Here is a 26513-nt window from a genome sequence, read left to right as displayed (position 1 = left end):
CACGGGAACGCGTCCCTGGGGGTTCGAATGGCCGCCGCGGTACGCCGGGCTCCATGCAAACACTCATACGCTCAAACACTCACACGCTCCAACACTCACAAGGTCACTCTTAAAATACATCGACATGCATTCCGACCGCCGCGCGGGCCCGCTCCAAGTTCAACTTCAAGAGCCGCCGGCGGCGCGTCGCAGCGGGTTAAAAATGTATGTACAGACTCGAACGGACTATGTACGGCGCCCTTCGTGCGCTTCCGCACACTCAAACAATCAGGTATCTGATAGGGATGTGCACGAGCTTGATGGCGTAGCCAATGATGCCCACGGCCACAAAGCCGATACCAACGGCGCGCACAATCTGCAGGAAGTCGCGGTTGCTGGGCTTCTTGCACTTCTGGATGAACGCGGTGCCGTCCTTGACGAACTCCACGGGAGCCTCGGCTAGCTTCTCGATCTGGTTGTTGCTCTTGGCCATTGCAATGGGTGGAACTGGGGCTGTTGTGTGTGCTGCTGTGCTCTCCTGCTTCTAGAAAGATAGGCTAGCTGTTCTGAACAGATGTCGTTTTCTTAAAAGTTTTCGGAGCGCGTCGCGTCGCACGGCAAGGTCACGTGCGCGCCGCAGCGCTCCGTGTGTTCGCTATGTAGATACATGCCCTCGGCCGTCAGTTGAAACCGGTCCACTCCTCGCCATCGTCCCCGTCATCTTCGATTGCCGGGACCTCTTCGGCGCTCAGCACACCCCATCTCGTCAACCTCTCGTCTTTGAAAATGTCCTCTTTGATCTTATCACGCAAGACCTTGATGTTGTCGGTGTTCGACGCCAGGTCTCTGAAAATGTCCACAAACTGAGACAGGGGGGTTGCTGCGATGAGCTCGCGCTGTTCCTGGAGCTTGGCCTCCTCGTCCTCCTCGTTACTGCTGTCGTCGTCGTCGTCGTCGTCTCCATTCTCGGGCGAACCCAGCACCAGCTTCTCCCACTCGTCCAGCAGAATGTCAATGACATGGAATGGTATTCCGTTGTACACCTTTTTGTCGCCGCTTAGAGGCAGCTTGCGCAGCACAGAGTGGATGTACGCAGACACGACTTCCTCGCTCCACTCGCGCAGTTGTAGGTATCGCAGCTGGTGCGCAAGCACCCGTCTCACCAGTAACAAGTACTTGTCAAGACGATGGTGGTCGATGTTGTACCACTCCATGCACATCACACGCCAGAACGCCTTGCTGAACTTCAAAAACGCTTTGTCGTTCTTGGTCAGCTCCCCACTGCCGGCTTGATTGTCGGCCTTGTCGAAATAGAGCACAAACAGCTCTCCGAGGTTTGTAGCAAGTCTCTGCTGCGGCCTAGGTCTGTCGCTGAACCACATGGCATAGTAGAGCCCCTTCCAGAGCTTATCGAAGGACAGCTGCTTGCTGTCTTTGAATTGTTTTGTGGTTAGGTATTTTTTCAAAGACTCAAGCGCTTCCTCTCGCACGGTCCTGCTGTTTGAAGCCAGTTGCTTAACGAATGCTGAAGTCTCCATATTTGTCCTGGGGTGACTGTTTGTTTGCTTCTGTCGAGACACTGATGAGAGCGATGAGCTTCAAATTTTTTTCATATTATGAAAGCCATATGCCGCCAACTAATTAAATTTTCCATACTTCGAGCAGGAGCGATATATAAATTTAATAGAATAGCACGAGGTTGTAAAATCAGCGCGCCCTTTCGTTGGGATGGGTCTTTGTCGGGTAATTATTCTTGCTAACAAACGTCGCGTTCCGCAAATTTGTATCGCCAGCTCCTTGGTGAAGACAACGCACGCTGGCATTTTTAGAGCCGTCACCAAGCCGAGCGTTCAGCTCGTCTAATTTAGAGTGCGACGCCTCGAGTGGAGTGCCCGAATCCTCTACCAGAGTCTTTGATCGTGAAAGAAAAGCGTTCCAAAGCATGCGTTGCAAACATTTAGAGTCGCTTACGTGGACGTTGCTATCGTTCGAGAGGTTTCTAGACAGTCAACTGACAACATGTAGCTTCCCGGCCCGGTGATTTTGTAGCAGAAAAAAACGTTTAGGGACTTCAGAAATTAGCAACTCTACGGCACCCTTTTGCGAGGCGCCTCGAGCTACTTGACTCCAACTTTGTTTAAAAACTCGGGAGTAGTTCATATTCTCTTTTATCACTCGGTTGTACTCCATTGTGCGAGGTAGCCACCATTTAGAGTTCTGCAAATCTAGCCGTACTTCTTGAGTAGCTGCGCCTTTTGGTCTTCAGATTGCTTTGTTCCTGTGAGCTTTTTAGCGGACTGACCGCGATAAAGATCCTCCGGTTTTACTGGCACGCTGCTTTCCTCCTTCTTCATCATCAGCTCGTATTTCGTGGGGTTCGCCACAAGGACATGTCTAGTTTTAGCTTCGTCTTCCATTTCGTCCCGAACACCGGACTCCAGCGTCTTCTCGCGTGCGAATCTGCTCAATTTAGAAAGCTCCAGCGACTCGCCTGTGAGGTGTCGGTGGAACATCTTGGATTCAGAATCCACTTCCCCAAGGGTGTCGCTTTTGTACAAGCGTGACTTCGGATCGTAGTTGATGGTTTCAGAGTTGATATCGTTCAGGTAGGCAGCGCGGTCCTCACGGAGCCGCACAGATGCTCTCAGCTTCGAGCCCTGCTCGTCGTCAGCGGCCACGGCGCCTGTGGCCTCATCCTTGAAGAGGCCTAGGGCAGCAAGCTCGATCTCCTCGTCAGTGTCGAGTTCGTCTGCGATATCTCCGTCACCAGCAGCCTGGTCGCGCTGCTTCGCCGCGCTGTTTTCCCATTTTTGAAGCACATTCTCATACTCCTTGCCCTCGTATCCGAACCAGCGGTCCCGCCTGGCATCCCAGTTGCCATCAATTTCTTTCCTGCGCACCACTGCGGTGCGGGTTTGCGCCTCAGTGTAGGCCTTGCGTTTTCTTGGTGCCTCTAGGCAGTCTCTGGAAATGTGGTCTGCTGCCCCACAGTTCAAGCATTTTGCTTTCGCAAACCTCGGTCTCGAAACCCCGGTGTATTGCTCGTACTCATCTCTTATGCCTCTTCCTATCTTGGGCTCTGCGTTGTTGTCGATGTCAAGATCGCTGTCGGGTCTGCCATGCCTTCTATGATGCGCAAGGTAGTCTTCATTCTCTGCGCTTCCCTCCGCCGAGCTTTTGTAAAACCAAGGCTGGTCCTTGATGTACTTCGGAATATGAACATTCTCCTGTCGCTTGCTCATCGTTCCAAGGATATCAACCTCCGGAATCGTGACTTCTTGGCTTTTTGCCCATTGTCAAAGATATATATTATTCAATTTATGTTTAATTTTCAACTCTGCCGCCAATCAACTAAGAAACAAGATGTGCCCCTGAGCACAGGCAGCTTCCAAATGCTCTACAAAGCACCTGCCCATGATTCGAAGATTGCGGTTGCTGCGCTGTCAATTTCCTTTAAAAATGTAGAGTTTCAACTCCTTCTCAGCTTCACGCTCTGCCAAACGCCGTGATTTTAGGCCTTGTCGGCGCTAGTGGAATCTTAATTCACGGCAGTGCCGCAGCTCGCGCGCTACACCGTTACGTTCGCTCCACGGCTTTTAGGTTTCAGGAACGCAGAGCGTGGAGCGCGGCGTTTATAAGCGTCAAACACCGGTTTTTTGTCGCTCCTGTGGCCAAGTAAAAATTTTTGATGTGACTCGGTCTTACGCTTCTAATGTTAAAACCGGGGTTCCTGGACATATGCACGCCCTGCAGGTTCATGTTACGACCCGAGCGGAGGCGAGGTCCGGAAAACTTGCACCGGTGAATATGTATTATAGTGCTTGGCCACGTTTTCACGTGTGGCTCAGAAAGCTCCAAAGAAGAATACCACGAGTTCTGATAATATTGGCACTTACGGAGAACGGCGTCAACGGGCCATGCATTGTTTGAAAGTAGTGGAGCGCATTCAGGCCCTTAAAATCCAGTATATATTTGGTGGTCTCACAGCTCGAAGGCGTTACGAGCCGTAGCCGGAGCATATGATTTTTCAAGTTTGGCGATAGTGGAATTTTTTGAAATTATCTTCCCTTCACTTGATAAGTGGCTCTTAGGAGAAAACACAGCAGGGTCCGGCACATATGAAGTTCGGGTCTCAGATCCACGATAGATCTGTGCCAGAATGGCGACTCAATAACATCGATTACAAGCATCTCAAGGAGGTCGTAAAGAAAGCGACCACATTGCGCCCTGATAAGGAGCCGGCGGCGAGCCTCGAGGAGGACAAGGAGTTGCAGGGGCTCTACCGCGCATTCCAAACACAGTGCCGCAGCGTGAACGCTTTCACGAGTCTGAAGATCAAAGAGACATCCACACGGCTTGTTTCTGTGGAGTCGTCGATCCTTAGGCTCCAGCAGCGGGCGGACCTCCCTTCCCAGAAGCGCAAGCGGCAGCTGGCTCTCATTGGGTCCCATCTCGACCACTGCAATATGGAGCTGCTGAGAATTTGCCGGTTTTTGATTCTCCAGAAGATTGCACTACGGAAGCTGCTCAAAAAGTTTTTAAAGTACTACCCTTACGGAAAGGAGACGGCCGAGCAGTTTGTGAAGCGCCTCAAAAGCTCTCCCGAGCTCACGGAGGGGGAAGACGGCATCTCCTTCGTCAAGGTGGATCTGGATCCGTACTTGCTCGAAGTATCGCTGGTGGTTGATGTGTTGCAAGAGCTGGAGCAGGGTGAGACGGGATCGTCGAAGGGACTAGTCCGCGAAGGTTCCTCAGGTGAAACGCCTGGCAAATTTCGGGGAGTTGACTTTTCTTCAAAATCCATACCTACTGATACAGACCTAACCTTTGATAGCGCCTTTTTAGGAAAGGCAACACGATTACAATCTTTCCTTGTGTCAGGGGAAGACGTATCTCAAGTGAAGTTTCTCCTGCTTCAAATGGGCTTTCATGTTGTTGATGACGACATGCTAATTGCCTCCCAAAAGAGCGTCAAAAACTCAAGTCCTGCTAACCTGAACAATTTAGCCTCTAGTCAGGGTCCCCGTGCTGTTAAATCGTTTCACGATTTACAAGTTGCATTGAACCAGCATCAAAACGCTGCGTCTCCTAAAATCAGCGACATCAAAAGCTCCCAAAATATCGATATAACGCTGTTGGATTCCGACCCCATGCCTATCATCCTGGCAAACGAAGCTGCCAACCAACATCCTACCATGATAGTAACAGGATTCAAGGCAAGCAAGTGTATCATCATGTGTCATGTTGGAGGACTCAGGAACCATATAGTTTCAGATAACGTTCCTGTTGGCACACTATCCAACGCGCTACCTGGAAAGGAATTGGAGGACACCAGTTCTTCAGAAGCAGATACAACTGCTCTAAGTTCAATAAGGAATGCCTGTTTGGAATGGATAAGATCTCATGACATGAAACCAGTGGGCCCCCTCATTTCTACAAAGAGGACAAGATTTACTAAAAACATTGAAAAAGGGGAATCACAAACATACTTGGTTTGCATTGATGAAGACATAGCGCTGGACAGAAAACACAAGGTCCCGTATGCGTTTGTTGAAATTAGAAGGCTGCCTTCTGGTCCAGATACTAGTCAAGGCAAAGACCAGGATGAAGAAGTTGTCACGGGTTTAATTGAAAAGTTACTAGAGACCAAGTCCTCAACTTTTCCTTTGAGAAAAGATCAAACACTCTGGAAGCTGCTTTACTTGGCCCATAGTGCACAAGATATCGAGGCAGCTTTGATCGAAACTGTAAATCCTTCCTTAACCCATTTCAGCAACGAGGCCCTCTTTGAAGCTGGCTCGAAAGAGCTATCTGATGTTACAGCAGCAAAACGCAGAAAGTCTGGAACCATTTCAAGTCACAGGAAAAGGGATGTGTTGAGAAAAGACAAATCTTCTTCTCCTGATCCACAGCCCAAGCCAAGAATAAGATATTGGAATGAATTCGATGACGGTGATGAAGCATACGACGGCTACCAATCGTTTGGTAGTAATGATGAGGAGTCCCAAGTTAGGGGTTCCGTGGACAATGGCTTCATAGTCTTTAACAAGAACTTCATCAACACGATGTACAGCTTTTCAGAGCGCTTTAAGGACTTTATCAGTTTTTCAGGACGCTCTTCTGAAAGAAGGCCGTTGTTGGCAGATAGCTTACGTGGTCCCTCTCTTAATAGTGTTACCACCTCGAGCACTTCTTACACCGGTGTTAGTGCCGAAAGAGACTATGATAGGTACCTGGACTTTACAAAGCAACAGACGGACTCGGATTCTTTATATGAAACGAAGCATGACTTGGTCATTACGTTTTTTTATCTGTCATCTCTACTAATTTCCTGCATCACTTCAGGCATCTCGCTGGGTATTGTTGCCTCAATATTCCGCGAATTAAACGACGACATCTTATTAGGGCCAGGCCCGGGACTTGTTACTATAATTATTGTTACACTTTTGGTGTCATTGCTTTTGAGCTGCACTAGTCTGTTGTTGTTATTCAGCCGATTCCAGATGGCTCCTTGGTGGCATTATGTTGGCTGCTTTTTGATCTTTTTAGTTGTTGCATGCACCGTTTGTTATGGGCTCATTGAAATCTTTCTTTAATCTTCGCAGGTCGACGTTTATATAACTGCATTTCCGTCCACAAGTAAGAGTAATTAATCAAAATTTGCATTTTGCAAGTAGAAAGGTCATGGCCTGACAAATTTTCGTCTCTTTTCTTGTTCGTGTCTCTTAAGCCATTCTTCTTCCTGCTTATCTTCCAACCTAGCCATTTTTGTTGCGCGTTCTTCTTCCTCTAAAATCTCCATTTCATTGGCCTCCATATCATCGGAATCATAGTCGTTTTCGAAGTTCCGCCTTTTCTTCCCCTTGTTAAAGATTGCCCAAATCTCGTCGCGGTTAAATCCTTCCTCTTCCTCGTCGTCCTCAATGAAATCATCTAAGTCCTCTTCATCTTCGTACCCATAAGCCTCTCCCTGGCGCTTCTTTTTGATGGAATCCAACTTCTTGCGTAGCTTTTCGCCAGGCTGAGCGATTGAAGACTTTGGAATCGAGAGCTGTTTAAGTTTCACTGTCGGTTCCTTCCGTTCACGTGGCTTGCTAACTGGAGCTGCGGCGGGGGTACGTCTAGCGCCCTTATTAAAGCCGGGCTTATTCAACTTAATGGGCTTAGCAATCGAAGAAGTGGCTTTCTGAGCAGAAGGTGCTTTTGAATCAGTGGAGGGGTCGCTTGCCTTCTTTTCTGCTTCCTTCATAAGCTCATCGAAGCTAAGTTTCTTGAGAGGTTCCCTCCTAACAGGCGCCACTGGTCTTTGCGGCTTAGTAGACTGACCCACTTTTCTCCGGAACTTGGTCTCTGTAGCTGTTGCGGAGTTTTCATCCTTTTTCTTTCTACTAGAAGGTGCACCAGGTTTGTTCTTGGGCGCGTTTTTCAACTGTTCTTTCCGTCGAAGCTCCTTCAGTCTTCTAATAGCAGGGTCTTCCTCTCTAACATACTTTTGAGGAAGGAGAGAGCTCTCGCTTCTAAGTGGATCAAGTATTACACCTGAAACGGGTTTTGGAGATTTATCCATGGTCTTCTCGCCTGGTTTGGTCGCAGGCTTCTTTCTAAGCTGTGAGAGCTTTGCAAGAAAACTCATTGATAATAAAAGATCTCTTCTTTTATCTGCAGTGAACTTCTTCTATTTTGAGTGTTCGGCATGTGTCTTCTCTTTTACCAAGAAAGTTGTAAACTGTGTGTTCTAAATTTTTAAATAGTGTGGAAATAGAACAAAGTCAACATATAAAGCGCTTTGGATCGAGATAGTGGGAGCCTTAACAGAAATGAAACTCCATCCCGAGCGTTCTACTAACATCAAGATTAGTCGAAGAAGCCAATAGTTAATTACACGTTCTCTTCAGAAGCGATTGCATAATTGTTTCCCGATTCCAGTTTTTATAGCTTTTACGGAAGTAATGTAGTATGTAGGCCATACCTTTGTCAGATTCTAGGCCTTCATTCAGACTCGTAACTAAAATCAGAGTCGTCTTGAGCTGACAGCCCCTGTTCGTCTTCAAAGTTTATATCTTTCATGAATTCTTCGTAATCGTCGTCCATTCCATCGCTCGTTGGCTTTTGTTCATTCTCAACTCTTGACAAGCCCGCATCAAACTCTGAGGACCGAGGGAGGCTGCGATTGAAGTTAGTGGAAACCTCAAGATCGTCGCCTCCTATTTCATTACAACCCTCGGCCATTTCATTCTCTTCAGGTAAAAAGCCTTCTCCACCATTGCTAGGGTCATCAACGCCAGATACTAATTCATTAGATTCAAAACCAAACGTGCCTGCCTCAGCAGGAAGTTCACTAGCTTCTGCTACAAATCCTCCAGCCTCTGATATATTTCCCTCGGCGTCTGGTATAAACCCACCGGCGTCTGGCATATTACCATCAGCTTCTGGCATAAACCCTCCAGCTTCAAAAGAATCATCTTCAGCAACCTCTACATCATTGTTGCCCCCAAGTTCCCCTGCTGAGTGACCACTTTCGGCGTGTTGGTCTCCAGAAATGACCTTCCCATGGGTTTTATTCAGTCTCTGCTTTATTCTCAGTTTTGCTAGAAATAGATTCCAGTACTGAAGAGACTCGAGCTCATGCTCGCGTCTCTTGTCCTCTTCTTGTGAATACTCAACCCCGTCAATCATGCTTTCAACAGCCTCCTGGTATTCTTGAGCAACAACAATTCCTGTGAATTGAGGCTTTGCTGAGCGCTTCTCAAATTTGAAACCTGTGACCGCTTTAGCGAATTCGATTCCAAGAAGGGCTGCCGCCTTGACAGCTACAGGACTTTCGATGAGGCAACTACCTTGAGGAATCATGTTGGGCGCATAGACGTCAATATTGCCGTAAACGTTGGTAGGTACTTCGTTATTTGGTCCAAGGTTTTCTGGAACAAACAGTTCAGTCTGATCAAAAGAGTACAATCTCTCTTCTGTGGTTTCCCCAGTCCTGAAGTCTCTTGAGTTTGTCGTTTTGAGAGCAGCTGCGCCTGTCTTCAGAACGCGACCTTCAGTATACCAAGTTCGGGCTGTCTTGAGCACTAGCACATCAGATCGCCGAAAAACCTTTAAGCTAGATGTGTTATTTTTAGTTCTTAGAAACCCGCACTCCTTACAACCACTTTTAAGTACTTCGTTCCACTTGAGATCGTTTTGTAGAACATAGTAAGGGTGGTTTTTAAGATCTTGCATGTTATCAGGAATACCCTCAGTCTCATCTCTTTGTTGGAAGTATGCATCTTCAAAATCATCAGTGCGTGTCCTTTTACGCCGATGTAGTTTTGCTAAAATTCTTCTAAACCATTCTTCACCTTCTAAATCTCTAGTTATTCGCCGTCTGCGAGTTTTCGAGTTGAAGTGCGTTGTATACCTTCTGGTAACATCCCTGCATCCCTGCTTGCGATCAAATGCAATAATATATCTAAACAAATTATTCCTCCTGGCCTTTCCTTGAGGTTCAAGAGTCGTTTTGTACCGGATCTGCTCTATAATCCTTTGTCCCATTGGGTCAACTGTGATCCACTTTTTCGAGGCCTTGTCCCAAACTTCACACCAAAATATAGAGTACCTTTTGGCATCGCTGTCCTTCTCTTTTTTGTTTTGTCGCCTCCGCGGCAGCGGACGACTACTGGAGTCTTCCAAGTATTCACCCGCATGCTTGACGTTGCCAGGCATACTAACTTTGTTATCCGTAAAATCTGGTGGCTGGGCGTTAATAATTAACCGAGCATTAACTCCGCACGCTCTCAACATTGCCACAAAACCTTGCGCAGCGACATCCGAACTACCTTTACCATGTGCAACTTTCTTGCTGAATAGTTTTTGCGACATAAAGCGAGCTGGCTGTTCCCAAGGGCCGTCTAACTCCTTCCATTCGATCATGTTCATTCCTGGTGTTTCCCATCTGGTGATCTGGTCAAAATGCTTCCACCATATTTCCATACATTTTTTGAGCCCATCGAGCAATTTTCTTGTGCTTCTAAGAGGTAGCTCATTGTCCTTCTTGGGGTGGAGCATTTCGAAGACATCATCCGGAACTAATTTCGAGAGCTTGGCGTGAAGCTTGTGATCATTTAACCACTGATTTCTAATATGTGCATGCACCAGAAGCGCAAGTAAATGAAACATGTGAAAGTATCTTCTGAACTTTCTGTCCTCATTAGAAATGAGATTTTTGGATCGAGGCTTACTTTCTTTCTTTGACGTGTTCAAGGTAATTGAGACGTCAGCTTGCGGAGTTTGCTCTGGACCCTCCAGGTCCGTCACATCTTCGAAGTCGTCAGAGTTGAAATCATCGTCCTCAGCAAAGTCACCTTCTGAGGTAGAAGATCCAGATATACCACCTTTTGGACTACTGGACCTCTCTCTGTTCTCATGCTCGCTTTCAGAATCTAGTGTTATAACAACGTTTGCAGGGCCTGTGACATCTTTAGTGTCATATCGCAGAAGGCGGCGCTTTTTTCTGGCCGGTACCCTTTTATCTTCCCTGACTGCTTCTCGCACTAGATCAAAATACTCCTCAGGTAGCTGACCCATACCGAGTTGAGCGATGGCGGTTGGACGAGTACGTGATGAACTTTCTAAAAGGCAAATTAATGTTAGCGCCCTTCATTCCCACGTGATCTAGAATCTTGCTGTTATAGAATTCCTGACAGATCACGCCTTCTTGTTTGATCACCCGCTGGAACTTCTGAATTTGTAACTCTATAGTAATCAGACTGAGGTTAATGGCGGACTAGAAAGGATATGATGTTAACAAAATTATTAGCGCTTCATGCAACTTGGTAGAACTTGAGTAGGAGATACATGGATCTGAGCTATCGAACACAGGAATAAGGTTGCTCAATTTTTCATTATTTACAGGAAACGTGTTGAAAATATTCTTCTTTCCTGGTTCTTTCATGTCTTATAAAATAGCAGGCACTAATGTCGAAGAGGTATTTAGTTGGAATTCTTTTCAAAGAGTCCCACGACTGTATCTATAGTAATAATTAATGTTTAGAGGATCTCTCAAGATCTAACGCTGCACAGTATACACTGGGCATTATGGAAGACCGCTTTCCGTAAATCACACCTAGTTGTGATATATAAAAAAATCAAAAGTGAGCTACGTTGCTTCGGGCAGATATTGGTACTTTAAAAAGCTTTTCATTGAACCTCCTTCGCAGGACAAACTGGCTGCGCAAATCATATAAGCTTAGGCTAAAAAAAGCATGAACGTTTTCTCTAAGCATAGGTTAAGAAGCATCAATTGTCAGGGTTAATAATCGATGACTTTTGTTCCATTAGACTATCTGGAAAAAGGTAATTATTTTTTTAAAGTTGAGAATTCACTTTAGCGTCATCCAACCCAAGAATCAAATGTGCTCTGATTTAAAAGTCAAACTGCTTGCAAATATCGAGACGCTCAAAAATCGGACTCTTTCTTTATATGATGCTAGAGCTAGCATGTGATGCAAATATATGAAGAAACCGTTGAGGAAAGGAAAATATCTGAACGATATTCGAGCGATCCCATATCAGACTAACTCCGCCACATATTAAGGCCAGGAATTTGGACGAAAGGGCTTAGCCGCAATTATGAGATGGAAACTGGTAACTTTGATTTTGCTGGCAAGCGGTTGCTGACGCACCAAGGTACATTGAGGTTACAATAGGTACTTCAAATTCTCCGAAAACACGAGCTCTTTGGTCGGAAACTGTCTAGAATCTTTGAGGTGTGAAATCGAATTAAATTGACAGCTGCCTTCATTTTCCAATTTCCTGCTAGATACTAGATCCTCGCCCGCGTGTTTGCCGCTTTTATGGAGTACGGGGGCGCCAGCAGTGAAGGTATAACATGTATGGCTGTTCTAGCTGAAAGACTTTATAAGGGTCTTACAAAAAGTTTAGAAACTTATCAATTGTTCTACGGCCGCGATCTTATGATTGTTGATGGCAAACTTTGTGAAGATAAAGCTTGGCAGTGTCTCACTCGTATTATATGAGCATCTTTATAATGCAAACAACGTTTTGTTGGTCACTACAGCTGTGCCACTCAAGCAAGCTGACTTGTACCAAGGATGCAACCATTCTGAATTTCGACAAGGTTGGCTCCTAAAGTATCCTAGATGCCGCCAGAAATGCTTTGTTCAGGCTCTACAACACTTTAAAGAGGGCGGAACGGATACAGCAATGAACAGCACTCAAGGCGAGTTCTCAAAAGAGGGAAGAAAATGTTGGCAGTCTAGCCCTACATTTTCCTAAGTTTTGTTCAGTAGACGTCAGGCGCTTCCTCCTCCAAATTTCTGTCTTTGTATGCTCTGTTCAACGATATAGTCTTGGCGGCGGATTATGAAGTCTTTTTTCTGGCCAACTTCTTGGTTTAAATATACTTTACAGTGAAAACCAAAGGTTCGTAATGACACAGGATGACGGCGTCTGGGTTCTAGGCTATGGATCTCTGATCTATAAACCTCCTCCTCATTACCAATACCGGGTTCCGAGCGTTATATATGGCTACAAGCGCAGGTTTTGGCAGAGTTCCGCTGATCACCGGGGCACGCCAGAAAAGCCCGGGAGGGTTGCGACGCTGATCCCATTCAAAGACATCCATGAAAGACCCGAATTCCTAAAAGACAGCATGCGGTACAGACAGCGGGAATTCTCGAAGCCAGAAGACTTGCGTACGCTTGCTGTTGCATACTACATACCGCCAGAAAATGCTCAACAAGCTCTCGGATTTTTGGATGTGCGTGAACAAGATGGCTACACCGTACAAAGAGTCGAAGCGCACCTCGAAACAGCTAGTATAAATGAGCCAGAGCTCCAGAAGGCTTTAGAGTTGCTTCCTAAACATCCTAGGACTGGTAAGCGGGTCTTGAAGACGCTCGTGTATATCGGCATCGTCGACAATGACTCGTTCGTCGGGCCTGAAGACATTAAAGTGACTGCCAATGTCATTCGGTTCTCGGCAGGCCTTAGCGGGCACAACCAAGAGTATCTCCTAAAACTTTATTCAGCACTCTCAGAGCTTTCTAATTCCCTGGAGGAGCCTTTGCATGAGCTAGAAGATTCCTACCTTGATGAGCTAGTGAGAAATGTGACCGAAGTTAATAAAAAATACTAATGCCAAACAATTGCAGCAGGATTGGTATCAAGTTCCTGCCTCGGTTATTTCCTATCGAAATAAAATACATTCGGTGAGGACAAAATTCAGTAGCAAGTGGCCCTTATATCTTCAGGCGCCTCCATTCGTGCTTCGAATTTCTGGCCTAATTCCATTTAAGTTAGGTATAAGGCCCTGTTTCAGCCACCCAGAACCTTGAGGCCTGAGATGCATCATTTAAAAGGACACATTTAACATTAGTTCAGCGTCAATTAAGCTGGTTTCCAGTTACCCGTTTACGCTTTCTACTTCGAAATGTGTCTGCTCTTTTAGCGTCATAAATTCTCGAAGTATTTTGGCTGCTTAATGGATTGAGCATAAAACTCTGAATTACAAGTACGATTAAAATAATTGAGCAGGCAAGCAGTTGTGACACTTACTCGGTAATGCTAGATGTGCTAGTGTTGACTACTTATTTTGTTACCAGTGGTTAACTAGCCATCCTATATGCCACTTCTAAACCTTACGCACGAGTTTTAGTCGCTGTTGGTGTTCTCCGAGACTTGTTTTCTTATCGAGCTTTCGTAGGCTTCAACATGTATATGGTCACAGACATGCCGAAATGCAACAATAATTTATGAAACAAAAGCATAAAACAAAGGTTGGAGATTTGAAATGTTAGCATGCGAACCAGAAGTACAGAGGTACCTCAGAGCGAAATGAACCGGTTTCTCCTCATTGATTAAAAAGCGCCATTAGTGGTTCGTAAATAGTGCTATGCAGGTTATAAATAAGGTGAAAGCGTAATGTACAATGGATGGGAATCACACACCCGTGTTATCCAAGAAAAAGTAGTTGCCAGACAACTTCTGTTCTTTATCCATTTGCGAATCAAGTTTGTTGATTCTAGGTCTGAAGGAATTGGGGTCTCTTCTGAAAGTGACATTTAGATTCTTCAAAAACCTGTTGCAACCGGTCAATAAACTTTCAGGAGTTCTGGCGTACGCATTCTTAGATGGTGTTCCTTCGAAAACGATAACCTTGTCAGCCAGGTAGGTGGCCATAATGAAGTCGTGCTCTACCAAGAACGCAGTTTTCTTGTTGTGCAGGATAAATCTTCTAATGACCTTAGAGCAGATAATACGCTGCTCAGAATCCAAGTAGGCGGATGGTTCATCAATCAAGTAGATGTCTGCTGGCAGACCCAGAGCTAAGACGATGGCTACTCTCTGCAATTCACCACCGGACAAATGCTGGACTTCCTGATCTATAATATCATCAATTTTCAGGGGCTTGACAACATCTGTTTGGAACTGCGGATTTAGGAATTGACCTCTGATTCTCTTGAAGAATAGTTGTCTAACAGTACCCGGGAATTTTGGAGCAATCTTTTGGGGCTTCATCGAAACGTTCAGCTTAGGGACTTCCTTTCCGTCGTCGGCAGGAATTGCGCCAGCCATTAATCTAATCAAGGTGGTCTTACCTGTACCGTTTTCACCCATCATAACCAAGATCTCTGAGTCGGAGAAAGAGCCAGACTCAACGTGTAGCTTGAAATCGCCTTGCGTTCTTTCCATGCTAGGGTAAGTGAACGATCTAGTGGCGTCTTCAGCTTGCAACTGATCTTGGGCGTCAACCATTCTAAACTGTAGCGCCTCGTGTCTAAATCTCATGTTTTCACTTGGAATGTGACCATCCAAGAAAATGTTGATACCTTCCCTCACAGAAGAAGGCAAGGTAACGACACCGTACACGGAGGGAACACCGTACAGGATACACACAAAATCAGACAAGTAGTCAAGCACAGATAAATCGTGCTCAACACAAATCACATATGTTGTGGGGTTCAGCAGCGATCTGATGATAAGAGCAGCGTTCAAACGCTGCTTAACGTCAAGATACGAGGAAGGCTCGTCAAACATGTAAACATCTGCTTGTTGGACGCATGACATACCAATGGCAAATCTTTGAAGCTCACCACCGGAAAGCGCGTTGACATCTCTCTTCAACACGTTGTGTAAGTCAAGAGACTTGATAACAAATTTAGCGTGGTCTGCGTCTTTTTCGAGTCTGAGCTTCAAAAGCTCACCAACCTTCTGAACGGGGCCCTTGATGGCACGGGGAATGTTGTCAACGTACTGGGGTTTAATGATAGCCTTGATATTATCTTCTAACATTTTTGTGAAGTAGTTTTGCAGCTCAGAACCTCTGAAGTACCTGATAATGTCTTGCCATTCGGGAGGGTCCTCGTAGCGACCCAAATTGGGCTTTTGCTTACCAGCGAGAATCTTAAGGGCGGTGGACTTACCAATACCGTTAGTACCAACCAGCCCGAGAACTTGGCCTGGTCTTGGAGTAGGCAAACGATGCAGCTTGAAACTGTTGGCAGAGTATCTGTGGGTAACCTCCGCATCCAAGTTAGTTGGAAGATTGATAATCTGGATAGCGTCGAAAGGACATTTCTTGACACAAATACCACACCCAATACACAAGTTTTCTGAAATGAATGCAATTTTAGACGTAGGAGTCACTTCGATACAGAGTTTACCGGTCTTGACCACAGGACACGACCGCTTGCATTCCTGGCGACACTTTTTAGGCTTACACTTGTCGTCATTGACAATCGCGATACGAGTATTTTTGCTGCTCATTGTGACCTTAATGAAAGGATACTAGCACCAGATTTTCGCTGCTCGACGTTGCTAATTTTCTACAAGTTGGGTTTGCAATGAGATGATGAGCTAAAAATTTTTTTCACCTTTCTCTGCTAAGGTAGGACGATGGAGAAAGATTACTGAAAATTGAAACTTACTACTTCATCATAATTTACGATGGTGACGCTTTTTGCGATAGCAAGGGTCAAGGTAACACTCAAAGCGCCGTTTAGGTTGGCATGAAAAGACTATGAATAGTCGAAAGCGAAGCCATATAGGGAAACAGAAGAGTATGCACCAATATGTGTGACATATTAGATATAGATGTCGTTCATAATGATAAGCGAGCGTGCTTTGTAATGAGAAGACGATTGATCGTGGACTTGACTCAAGCTGATGCTTCTGAAATGCACCCAGCCGTTCCTTCATTCGGCGGAGGATCGCAGTTCATCAAAAATGCTCTTTTTCGCCTGAAACTACAACTTATAAGTCTTGTATTGGAAAAGTCTTCTTAAAAAAGCTTAGGTTTGACAGGGTCACGCATGAATCTTCACGCATGAAGAATGCGTGGCTCAACCCGACATACCCGAGTTTTACCACGTATCCTTCGCAATTATTTAGAGCTGTTTGGTTCTTCGCGATAAAAATGAATAGATCTATCACTATCAGAATAATCAGGTTACCCGGAAAATGAAAGTATATAAGTACAGCGATTTTTTTGCAAATATCGTCTTGATCACCTTTCTTAACAGCCACTTCGCATTTCCTATGTTAAACTGCGATATTGAAGTTTGGAAAGTTGAGACGCTATATATGGCAGAATGCTAGTTTCGGAACTGGAATAATCTGCTGACCCTCTTCCCGTTGGAGTGGTGCCCTTGATGAGTCTAAACAACAAGGTGGGTTGCCACGAGCCTATGTTAGCCTTATTCCTTATTTGGAAGTGGTTAGCGCCGCACATGTTGGCCTATCATGACCGGGGCGGCTGGAGCCTAGAGAGTGTCTACCAGATGCTCTTTGTGGTAGAAAGCGTCAGCAACGAATGGGGCCACGTTGCTCTTGCTTCGTTAGTGGTCTTAAGTCGCTTTGTGGCGTAAGATTGGTTTTTTTATAGGGGGCTTTTTGAGTAAAAGGGAGCGCTGAACGAGCAGCGTCTTCCAGTTTTCAAGGGCGCGAGAACACGGGCCATCGGAACAGAACAATCAGATTTTTAGGCGCACCTGGTGAGAACCAACTGGGGGTTTGGTGCCTGGCGTCTATTTTCCTGTTGTTTGTTTTGCTTAGAAACACCAACCATGTTTTTCTCCGTTTTGGGGTGCCAGCCCGACAGATGAATTCATGGAAGCTGCAGCTCGCTTCCAATGCGCCCTCCTCGCCCAGTCGAAATGGGGAATTGCTTGATTAGAGTATGATGGACATTCATGGACTGAAGAGCCGAGCTGCTTGAATTTGTTGTCAAAAAAATTGAACATCTTTTAAACAATTAAATCTGGGACTTTTCATTACGTGAGTACCTAATGCAACGAGAAAGAGTTCATTAGGCATTAATTGGTAAAGGCTTTAGGGGATTGCAGGTCCCTTCAACGAGTATTGCGCGTTTGAGATAGCCTTGGAGGAGATGAGGCATGCTAGAAACCTGATCAGATAGTAAACGCGCTTTGTTTTCAGACATCCCACACCCATCGACTATAATTGCATTATGAGATGCTAAGGCTACTGAAATTATGACTTAGAGATTCATCCCCGATACCAGGGGACACAAACATAAGGTTATGTTGGTTGATAATTTCGTTTTGGCTCATCATCTCATCCTGCTATTAGCGGAGAGTACACACAGAGACTCAATGGATGCCGCAGCGCATCACATCAAGATTGTATCGCAGTGTAACTGGAAATAAGAATGGTTACCCTCCAGTATGTGTAATTTTTCGTAAAATTTTTCTCCCTTGAATATTGTCTAAATGTTTCGATATTGAACTTTACCTGTTGTGGTTTTATGAAAGGCAGTGACATCTCGGCAGCTACCTTGTATCCGCTTGTATCCGCTAGAGGTCAACCCGGTTTCCGGTTCTATTTTGTTACCAACAGTACGAGTTTAGCCACATTTGATCAGCACGCTGATTCCTTGGTTTGTTGTTTTTGAAATCTCAAAAGGAAATTTAGGAAAAGTAGAAAAAGATGGCCGCCAAGGATATTGCAAGCGATATGCTTGATAATCCTGAGCTTTACGGTCTTAGAAGGTCGGGCCGAGCCTCTGCAGTTACCAACACGCGTTATTTTTCTGACGATGATGAAGAAGATGAACAAGTCGTTACCAGAAGGCGAGGCAGAAAGGCAAAACAAGAAGACGATTACATGACGGACAAAGCAGATGATGTCAGTGAAGAAGATGACGAAGTGAATGAAGACAGTTCAGCAGACGATGACGAGGACGTCGCATATTCGAAGACTCGGCCAAGGAAAAGAGCTACCGCAAAGTCTAAAAAGAAGGCGGCGGATGATGACATTGAACTTCCCACAAGATTTTCGTCCAGAAACAATAGATCTGTGAACTACAACATCGATTATTCTGACGATGATCTTTTGGAATCTGAAAATGAAGAAGCCAACGAGGATATAGATGAATACGATTACACCCCAACACCTGCACCACAAGAAGGTCACAATGTTGATTTGGTTGTGACGCATAGGCTGAAATCAGAAAAAAAGGAGTCCCAGGGCGTTCCTGACGTAGCCACCTGCAAAGAGAGTTACGAATTCTTGATAAAATGGACTGACGAGTCGCACTTACACAATTCTTGGGAAACCTACTCAGAGATCGGGCAGGTTCGCGGTATCAAAAAAATCGACAATTATATCAAGCAGTTCATTATATTGGATAAGCAGATTCGCGAAGATCCTTACACTACAGCTGAGGACATGGAAGTAATGGATTTAGAACAAGAACGTCGTCTCGATGAGTTTGAGGAATATAAGATCCCAGAAAGGATAATAGATAGCGATCGTGTTAGCATGGAAGATGGATCTTCTCAATTACAATACCTTGTGAAATGGAGGAGGCTAAACTATGATGAAGCGACATGGGAAAATGCAGGAACAATTGTCAGAATGGCTCCAGATCAAGTTAAACACTTTCAAAATAGGGTCAATTCGAAGATTTTACCACAGTATTCAAGCCACTACGGATCTGAAAGACCCAAGTTCGAGAAGTTGAGCGAGCAGCCATCTTTTATAAAGGGCGGTGAGCTCAGAGATTTTCAGCTGACGGGTATCAACTGGATGGCATTTTTGTGGTCGAAGAATGACAATGGGATTTTAGCTGATGAAATGGGTCTTGGAAAAACTGTTCAGACTGTCGCCTTTATAAGTTGGCTCATATATGCCCGTAGACAAAATGGGCCTCACCTTGTCGTGGTACCGTTGTCAACTATGCCTGCTTGGCAGGAGACCTTTGAAAAGTGGGCACCTGATTTGAATTGCATATATTTCATGGGGAATCAAAAGTCTAGGGATGCGATACGTGAGAATGAATTTTACACAAACCCTCAAGCGAAGACCAAGAAACACGCCAAATTTAATGTTCTTCTCACAACGTATGAATACATCTTGAAGGACCGCGCTGAACTCGGCGCTATGAAATGGCAATTCCTTGCTGTCGACGAGGCACATAGATTAAAAAACTCCGAGTCATCACTATATGAATCGTTAAACAGCTTCAAAGTTGCAAACCGGCTTTTGATTACGGGTACCCCGCTTCAAAATAACATCAAAGAATTGGCGGCACTGGTTAACTTTTTAATGCCTGGTCGGTTTACAATTGATCAAGAGATTGATTTTGAGAATCAGGACGAAGAACAAGAGACTTATATCAGAGAATTGCACAGCAGGTTGCAACCATTTATTCTGCGTCGTCTGAAAAAGGATGTTGAAAAGTCTTTGCCCTCCAAGACCGAGAGGATTTTGAGAGTTGAGCTTTCTGACGTCCAGACAGATTACTACAAAAACATTCTCACGAAGAATTATAGCGCACTTTCAGCAGGCTCTAAAGGTGCACATTTTTCTCTGCTGAATATTATGAATGAACTCAAAAAAGCTTCCAACCATCCTTACCTATTTGATATGGCAGAGGATCGGGTATTGGCAAAATTCGGTGATGGAAAAATGTCACGAGAAAACATTCTTCGAGGACTCATTATGTCTTCTGGTAAAATGGTCCTACTGGATCAACTTTTGACCCGACTGAAAAAGGATGGTCACAGAGTTCTTATTTTTTCGCAAATGGTTCGGATGTTAGACATCTTGGGCGACTACTTGAATATCAAAGGAGTTAACTACCAGCGATTGGATGGTACAGTGCCATCTGCGCAAAGACGTATTTCCATCGATCATTTCAATTCTCCAGATTCCAATGATTTCGTGTTTCTCCTATCAACGAGAGCGGGCGGTTTAGGCATCAACCTGATGACAGCTGATACAGTTATCATTTTCGATTCCGATTGGAACCCTCAGGCAGACTTACAAGCAATGGCGCGTGCTCACCGTATTGGGCAGAAAAACCATGTAATGGTTTACCGTTTTGTATCAAAAGATACTGTCGAAGAAGAGGTCTTGGAAAGGGCTCGTAAAAAGATGATTTTAGAATACGCAATTATTTCTCTTGGTGTTACAGATGGGAGCAGTGTTGCACAAAACAAAAAAAGTGACCCATCTGCTGGGGAACTTTCAGAAATTTTAAAGTTTGGTGCGGGAAATATGTTCAAAGCCAAAGATAATCAGAAGAAACTGGAAGATCTTAACTTAGACGACGTTTTGAACCACGCTGAAGATCATGTTACAACACCTGATCTTGGGGAGTCGCATTTGGGTGGAGAAGAATTTTTGAGACAGTTTGAGGTAACAGACTACAAGGCTGACGTTGAATGGGACGACATTATTCCTGAAGAAGAGCTAAAAAAGCTTAAGGACGAAGAGCAAAAAAGAATGGATGAAGAGTATGTTCAAGAACAACTGCAACTCATGAATAGAAGAAACAACGCGCTAAACAAAATCAAAGCTAGCGTCAACGGCAATGGCACAAAGGGCAGTGATGATGGCGATGATGACGATTCTACTTCCAGAAAGAAGTCTAGGGCCAACAACTTAGACTCATTTGGAGAGAGGGAAGTGAGGGCCATTTACAAATGCATTTTGAGGTACGGTAATTTGGATGATAAATTTGAAGAGCTTATAGCAGATGGCACTCTTCCTGTTAAAACTATCGACGGGTACTCGAGAATTTATCACGAAATGATTCACGAAGCTAAAGTCAGTATAAAGAGGGAAGAGGAGAAGCGTACTGCAGTCCTTTCGGCCCTCGAAAAGAGTGCGCAGGCCTATAAAGAGAAACTGAAGGCTGGTGGACAAGCCATTGACGAAAAAGATAAATCCAGCCCTATAGCCAAACTTGCGGCGAAGAGAAAAGAAAAGAAAGCAGTTCTTTTCGAGTTTTATGATGTGAAAGCCTTAAACGCGGAGACGATACTGGCCCGGCCTGATGAGATGAGTTTTTTGACAACTTTTTTGCGTAAAAACTACCTTGAGGACCCTCTCAAGTTTAAGTTCTTGAACAAGTTTCCGAAACCTGTCACAAATTGGAATTGTGCCTGGAACAAGGACGATGACGAAAAGCTAATGGTCGGAGTTAGCAAATATGGGTACGGAGCATGGGGGCAAATCCGTGACGACCCTTTCCTTGGTTTATCGGACAAAATTTTCTTAAATGAATCTCAGCCAAGTTCCGTGAAACCAGAGGCTTCTTCTTTGGCTGACAAAAAAGCAAAAGGCGGTAATTCTGTGAATAACAAAAAGGTGCCAGGATCAGTTCACTTGGGAAGGCGAATAGATTATTTGTTCGCTGTACTAAAAGAAGAAGTCAAGCCTCTAACTTCATCCGGGAACAACAGCGGAAACTCATCTCCCTCAAACGGGGTATTAGCAGCGTCCAAAAAGCGTCAAAGAAAACCAGCATCGAGCAGAAGTGCGACTCCCGATAGCAAATCCGAAGATAGTCGTTCTGTTCCAGCGAAACGTGCTAAGAAGGCAACCACTAGTCGTGGAAGTCCACCACCCCTTGCGGGTTTCTCCAAAAAGGCCAAGAATGGCAAGAGCAGTAATACAGTTCAAAAGGAAAAGACTATCTCAAACAAAGAATATGATAGTATGGAGGAGGTTGAGTGCAAGCAAACTATGCAGCCACTCAAAGCCTCTTTATTGAAATTAAGCCGCGGAGGCAAGGGTTTAGACAGGAAACAGTGGGCGCACATATTGAAACAAGAATTAAGGGCTGTGGGTGATCACATTGAAGCCCACAAGGTACAATCCAAGAACCACTCCCCAGAAAAATTCCGCAAGCATTTATGGGCTTTCAGTGCTCAGTATTGGCCCGCAGAAGTCAAAAGCTCAAAGCTGATAGCCATGTATGATAAAATTGTTGCTAGCGGTAGCCACTAAACACAGAAAGTTTGGCGAGCGTGCAGCCAACAGTAAGACAAATGAAATTTGGTGAGACTTATTTACAGATGTTGTGAGGCCCGGCTACGTAAAACTCTGTTAGAGTTACTGAGGAATTGCAAAAGCTGTAAGGCGAGATTTGAAACACACAAAAGCGCCTCTTCAGCCCCAAAGATAGCTCTTGCTGGTATTTACTATATTTGTGAATTTTTCGTTATGTATAATAAAGTCACGAGGTTACGCGAAATCAAAATAAATTGTTACGCGACGCGTTTAGCATTCTAATATACAACGATAAGTAGATCAGTTTCATTCCTTCAAGCATTAACTTTACAAGAAAGCTCCCCAAGCTTCGAATTATCAATGGTGGCCCCTTCCACACCAAAAAGTAGCAAGAGAAGTTTCAAAGGCTCTCCTCAGTCTTCCGGCAGGAAGAATTTGAAGCAGGCTTCAGTGCTTTCGTTCTTCAGTAAGCACAAAACTCCCTCCAGCACTCCTCTTAAGAACAAAAAGGTGTCGCTTTTTGTTGAGAATGATGATATGACCGAGAATGAATCTGGCTTTGTAACTGCTTTAGAGGATACAAACAATCACTCTGTCATTGAACCAGTTGATAGCAGTGCGCCTCTCGAAAACTTGGAAAACTCGAATGTTGGGAATAACTCTGCGATAGCACAGTCAGGTGTTTCTTTGCTTGAGCAAGATCACCGCAACAAAGCACAAAGTGTACAAGACGATAAAAAGGGATATTCAGATATCTTGAGCAGAGATAATGCTAGCCCTCGAGCAGATCCTTCGAGGCTTGAGAACAGCACCACGAGACAAGACTCTGGGCCCTTGGCAGAAGACCTCTCAGAGACAGAGGGAAGAAGGAAAGCCAAGAGAAACGTCACATATACTGAGGACAGTGAGGACGAAGATGACGGTAATATTGTAAAGACAGGGAAGAAGAGAAGAAAGCAATTGTCTAGCGACGAAGAGGAAGAATACATTCCAGAAGGACAAAATAATAGTGGTGAAGACGATGATGAAGCAGACCTACTTGTAGAAATAGGTGCGGTTGATGCTAAAAAAGAGCTGAAGGGCGATGAAAGCCCTTTCATGGATGATGATGACGATGATGACGACATATTGAGTTTATCAGCCAAAAAGCCCAAAGCTCGTGCCGGCCCCGTAACTTCAGGCTCCCCTGTAGCTGTGCGCTCACCCACACATCGCAAGCGCTCTCCTCCTGCAAGAGCCCCAAGTCAAACGGGAAAAGGAAAGCATTCGGGCTTCAATAAGGAGAATGAAGAGCGTTACCAGTGGTTGGTCCACGAGCGTGATGCCCAAGGAAGATCCAAGGAAGATCCTGACTATGACTCCAGGACGTTGTTTATCCCATCATCTGCTTGGAGTAAGTTCACCCCATTCGAAAAGCAGTACTGGGAAATCAAGAGCAGGATGTGGGACTGTATTGTTTTCTTCAAGAAAGGCAAGTTTTTCGAACTATATGAAAAAGATGCTTTGCTAGGAAACCAACTGTTCGACTTGAAAATTGCTGGAGGGGGCCGGGCAAACATGCAATTAGCCGGTATCCCAGAAATGTCGTTTGATTATTGGGCAATGCAGTTCATTCAGCATGGATACAAGGTTGCTAAAGTTGATCAACGGGAGTCTATGCTTGCAAAAGAAATGCGTGAAGGTAACAAAGGAATTGTTAAGCGCGAACTGCAGCATGTTCTCACATCTGGAACTCTCACTGACTCTGGGATGCTTCAATCTGACCAAGCCACGTTTTGTTTAGCTATAAAGGAAGAAGCGGGAACATATCACGACACTGAAAACGGAACTGTTGAACCCTCAAAGACCGAGAGCAAGATTTTTGGCGTAGCGTTTATCGACACTGCAACAGGAGAAATTGAACTACTGGAATTTGAAGATGACAGCGAGTGTTCAAAGCTAGATACCTTGATGTCTCAAGTTAAGCCTAAAGAGATAATAATGGAAAAGAACAATCTTTGTAACCTTGCTCATAAGATCGTTAAATTTAATGCCCAACCACAGGCAATTTTCAACTATCTAAAGCCTGTGGAGGAGTTTTATGATTTTAATAAGACTTTTGATGAACTTACATCTACTGAGACAAAATATTTCGCCGACATGGAGCACTGGCCGGCGGTTTTGACACATTATTTTGAAAAGGGAAAAAAGGTAGGTTTTTCGGCTTTCGGTGGACTGCTATCTTATTTGAAATGGCTGAAGTTAGATGAAGCCATGATCACAATGGGAAATATTAAGGAATATAACCCTATCAGATCACAAAACTCGTTGGTCTTAGATGGTGTTACTCTACAAAACCTCGAAATATTCTGTAACTCGTTTGACAACTCCGACAGGGGAACGCTATTCAAACTTCTTAATCGGGCAATCACTCCGATGGGAAAGAGAATGCTTAAGAAATGGGTAGTCCACCCGCTATTACAAAAAAAAGATATCGAAATGAGGCTTGACAGTGTTGATTTGCTTCTGACAAAAATCGAAATAAGGGAGGTGCTAGAAGACAAACTCAGCCTTTTGCCAGACTTGGAACGTTTCTTGGCCCGCGTGCACTCCGGAGCTCTGAAAATAAAAGATTTCAACAGAGTTATCGAAGGTTTTGAAAGTATAACGGGACTTATTGCCAAGCTCCAAAATTTCGAGCTCACTGGCTCACTTCAAGTATTTTTGAATCAGATCCCTGAAGCTCTTTCGGAAAAAGTCGAAGGTTGGGTTGGTGCTTTTGATCGAAAGAAAGCTGTGAACGACGGAGTCATTATACCAGAGCGCGGAGTGGAACCAGAGTTCGATCGATCGCTGCAAGGAATCAAGGATTTAGAAGATGAACTGGATGGCCATCTGCGAGAATACAAAAAACAATTTAAATGCTCTAACATCCAGTTTAAAGATTCAGGAAAGGAAATTTACACCATTGAAGTCCCTATGTCAGCTACGAAACAAATACCTTCCGACTGGATTCAAATGGGTGCTAACAAGTCCAATAAAAGGTACTACTCGCCTGGAGTTGCGAAGCTTGCGAGATCGATGGCTGAAGCTCGTGAAATGCACAAGTCATTAGAAGAAAGCTTGAAGAGCAGGCTGTATAAAAAATTTGATCTTCATTATCAGGATGTTTGGATGCCCACACTGTTAGCAGTAGCTCGGATGGATTGCATTCTGTCGCTAGCAAGGGCTTCCGAATCACTAGGCTTTCCGTGCTGTAGGCCTTCTTTTGTTGACGAGGTTGATCCCGTCACAGGAAATAAGTTAAATGGATTCGTTAACTTCAAAGAGCTCAGGCATCCATGCTTTAACATGGGCACTACCTCAACGAAGGATTTTATACCAAATGATATCTCATTGGGCCGCGACAGTTACCAAATAGGTCTTCTCACAGGTGCGAATGCAGCAGGTAAATCAACAGTCTTGAGAATGACTTGCATTGCTGTTATCATGGCCCAGGTTGGTTGCTACGTTCCAGCGGAAGAAGCAACTTTGTCTCCCATTGATAAAATAATGACCAGACTTGGAGCCAATGACAATATAATGCAAGGAAAGTCGACGTTTTTTGTTGAACTCTCAGAAACCAAGAAAATATTGGATATAGCAACAAACAGGTCATTACTTGTGTTGGATGAGCTTGGTAGAGGTGGGTCTTCAAGTGATGGCTTCGCAATTGCTGAAAGTGTCTTACACCATGTTGCAACACATATTCAGAGTCTAGGATTTTTTGCAACTCACTATGGTGGCCTAGGCTTGGGCTTCAAACATCATCCGAAAGTCAAGCCCCTCAAAATGAATATAATGGTTGATGAAAAATCCCGAGAAATCACATTCCTGTATAAACTTGTTGAGGGACAGAGCGAAGGCAGTTTTGGTATGCATGTTGCTTCGATGTGTGGAATAGCGAAAGAAATCGTTGACAGAGCACAAGTTGCAGCTGACAATAAGGAACACACATCTCTATTGGTTAAAGAACGGCGGGAAGCCAATGGTGGTATGAGCGAGCAAGAAATAATTCCTTTGGGCCTTCAGAGCGATTTTGTGAGGCTGCGCTATGGAAGTGGGCTTAATTCAGGAAAGCTTGGCTGCGGTGAGGGTGCAACGTTATATGATAGCAACATCAAAGCCAACGCCCTGAAGAGCATTTTTGCCATGATTGATGGGCTCGACTAATCTTTTATGAACCTACCGATAATTGCATGAACTTTGAAGTTACAACAAACTTTTGACCCAAATATATATTGAATTAAAAT

General features: G+C 44.7%; 10 protein-coding genes across 10 annotated transcripts; 4 read left to right on the top strand and 6 right to left on the bottom strand.

Annotated features, from left to right (window-relative positions):
* Positions 1–259: 259 nt before the first annotated feature.
* On the bottom strand, positions 260–472 carry SSS1 (translocon subunit SSS1; the record flags this gene model as incomplete). The annotated part of the gene is made up of 1 exon (XM_002555624.1): positions 260–472. The coding sequence occupies one exon, from the start codon at positions 470–472 to the stop codon at positions 260–262; it is 213 nt and encodes a 70-aa protein (XP_002555670.1).
* Positions 473–659: 187 nt separating this feature from the next.
* Positions 660–1517, bottom strand: RRP1 (Rrp1p; the record flags this gene model as incomplete). Its single annotated transcript, XM_002555623.1, has 1 exon — positions 660–1517. The coding sequence occupies one exon, from the start codon at positions 1515–1517 to the stop codon at positions 660–662; it is 858 nt and encodes a 285-aa protein (XP_002555669.1).
* Positions 1518–2204: 687 nt separating this feature from the next.
* On the bottom strand, positions 2205–3221 carry SLU7 (mRNA splicing protein SLU7; the record flags this gene model as incomplete). The annotated part of the gene is made up of 1 exon (XM_002555622.1): positions 2205–3221. One exon carries the CDS (start codon positions 3219–3221, stop codon positions 2205–2207), a length of 1017 nt encoding a protein of 338 aa, XP_002555668.1.
* Positions 3222–4097: 876 nt separating this feature from the next.
* Positions 4098–6575, top strand: VTC5 (Vtc5p; the record flags this gene model as incomplete). Its single annotated transcript, XM_002555621.1, has 1 exon — positions 4098–6575. One exon carries the CDS (start codon positions 4098–4100, stop codon positions 6573–6575), a length of 2478 nt encoding a protein of 825 aa, XP_002555667.1.
* Positions 6576–6661: 86 nt separating this feature from the next.
* SPT2 (Spt2p) lies at positions 6662–7612 on the bottom strand (the record flags this gene model as incomplete). Its single annotated transcript, XM_002555620.1, has 1 exon — positions 6662–7612. The coding sequence occupies one exon, from the start codon at positions 7610–7612 to the stop codon at positions 6662–6664; it is 951 nt and encodes a 316-aa protein (XP_002555666.1).
* Positions 7613–7968: 356 nt separating this feature from the next.
* RAD4 (Rad4p) lies at positions 7969–10545 on the bottom strand (the record flags this gene model as incomplete). The annotated part of the gene is made up of 1 exon (XM_002555619.1): positions 7969–10545. One exon carries the CDS (start codon positions 10543–10545, stop codon positions 7969–7971), a length of 2577 nt encoding a protein of 858 aa, XP_002555665.1.
* A 1864-nt stretch (positions 10546–12409) lies between these two features.
* GCG1 (gamma-glutamylcyclotransferase) lies at positions 12410–13117 on the top strand (the record flags this gene model as incomplete). Its single annotated transcript, XM_002555618.1, has 1 exon — positions 12410–13117. One exon carries the CDS (start codon positions 12410–12412, stop codon positions 13115–13117), a length of 708 nt encoding a protein of 235 aa, XP_002555664.1.
* Positions 13118–13920: 803 nt separating this feature from the next.
* On the bottom strand, positions 13921–15747 carry RLI1 (Fe-S cluster-binding ribosome biosynthesis protein; the record flags this gene model as incomplete). The annotated part of the gene is made up of 1 exon (XM_002555617.1): positions 13921–15747. The coding sequence occupies one exon, from the start codon at positions 15745–15747 to the stop codon at positions 13921–13923; it is 1827 nt and encodes a 608-aa protein (XP_002555663.1).
* Positions 15748–17928: 2181 nt separating this feature from the next.
* On the top strand, positions 17929–22239 carry CHD1 (chromatin-remodeling ATPase CHD1; the record flags this gene model as incomplete). Its single annotated transcript, XM_002555616.1, has 1 exon — positions 17929–22239. One exon carries the CDS (start codon positions 17929–17931, stop codon positions 22237–22239), a length of 4311 nt encoding a protein of 1436 aa, XP_002555662.1.
* A 363-nt stretch (positions 22240–22602) lies between these two features.
* Positions 22603–26433, top strand: MSH6 (mismatch repair ATPase MSH6; the record flags this gene model as incomplete). The annotated part of the gene is made up of 1 exon (XM_002555615.1): positions 22603–26433. One exon carries the CDS (start codon positions 22603–22605, stop codon positions 26431–26433), a length of 3831 nt encoding a protein of 1276 aa, XP_002555661.1.
* Between the last annotated feature and the right edge of the window lie 80 nt (positions 26434–26513).

This window comes from Lachancea thermotolerans, assembly GCF_000142805.1.
Source record: "Lachancea thermotolerans CBS 6340 chromosome G complete sequence".
NCBI lineage: Eukaryota > Fungi > Ascomycota > Saccharomycetes > Saccharomycetales > Saccharomycetaceae > Lachancea > Lachancea thermotolerans.
The sequence above is the reverse complement of the archived record's forward strand: the minus strand, read 5'-3'. Positions and strand labels throughout refer to the sequence as shown.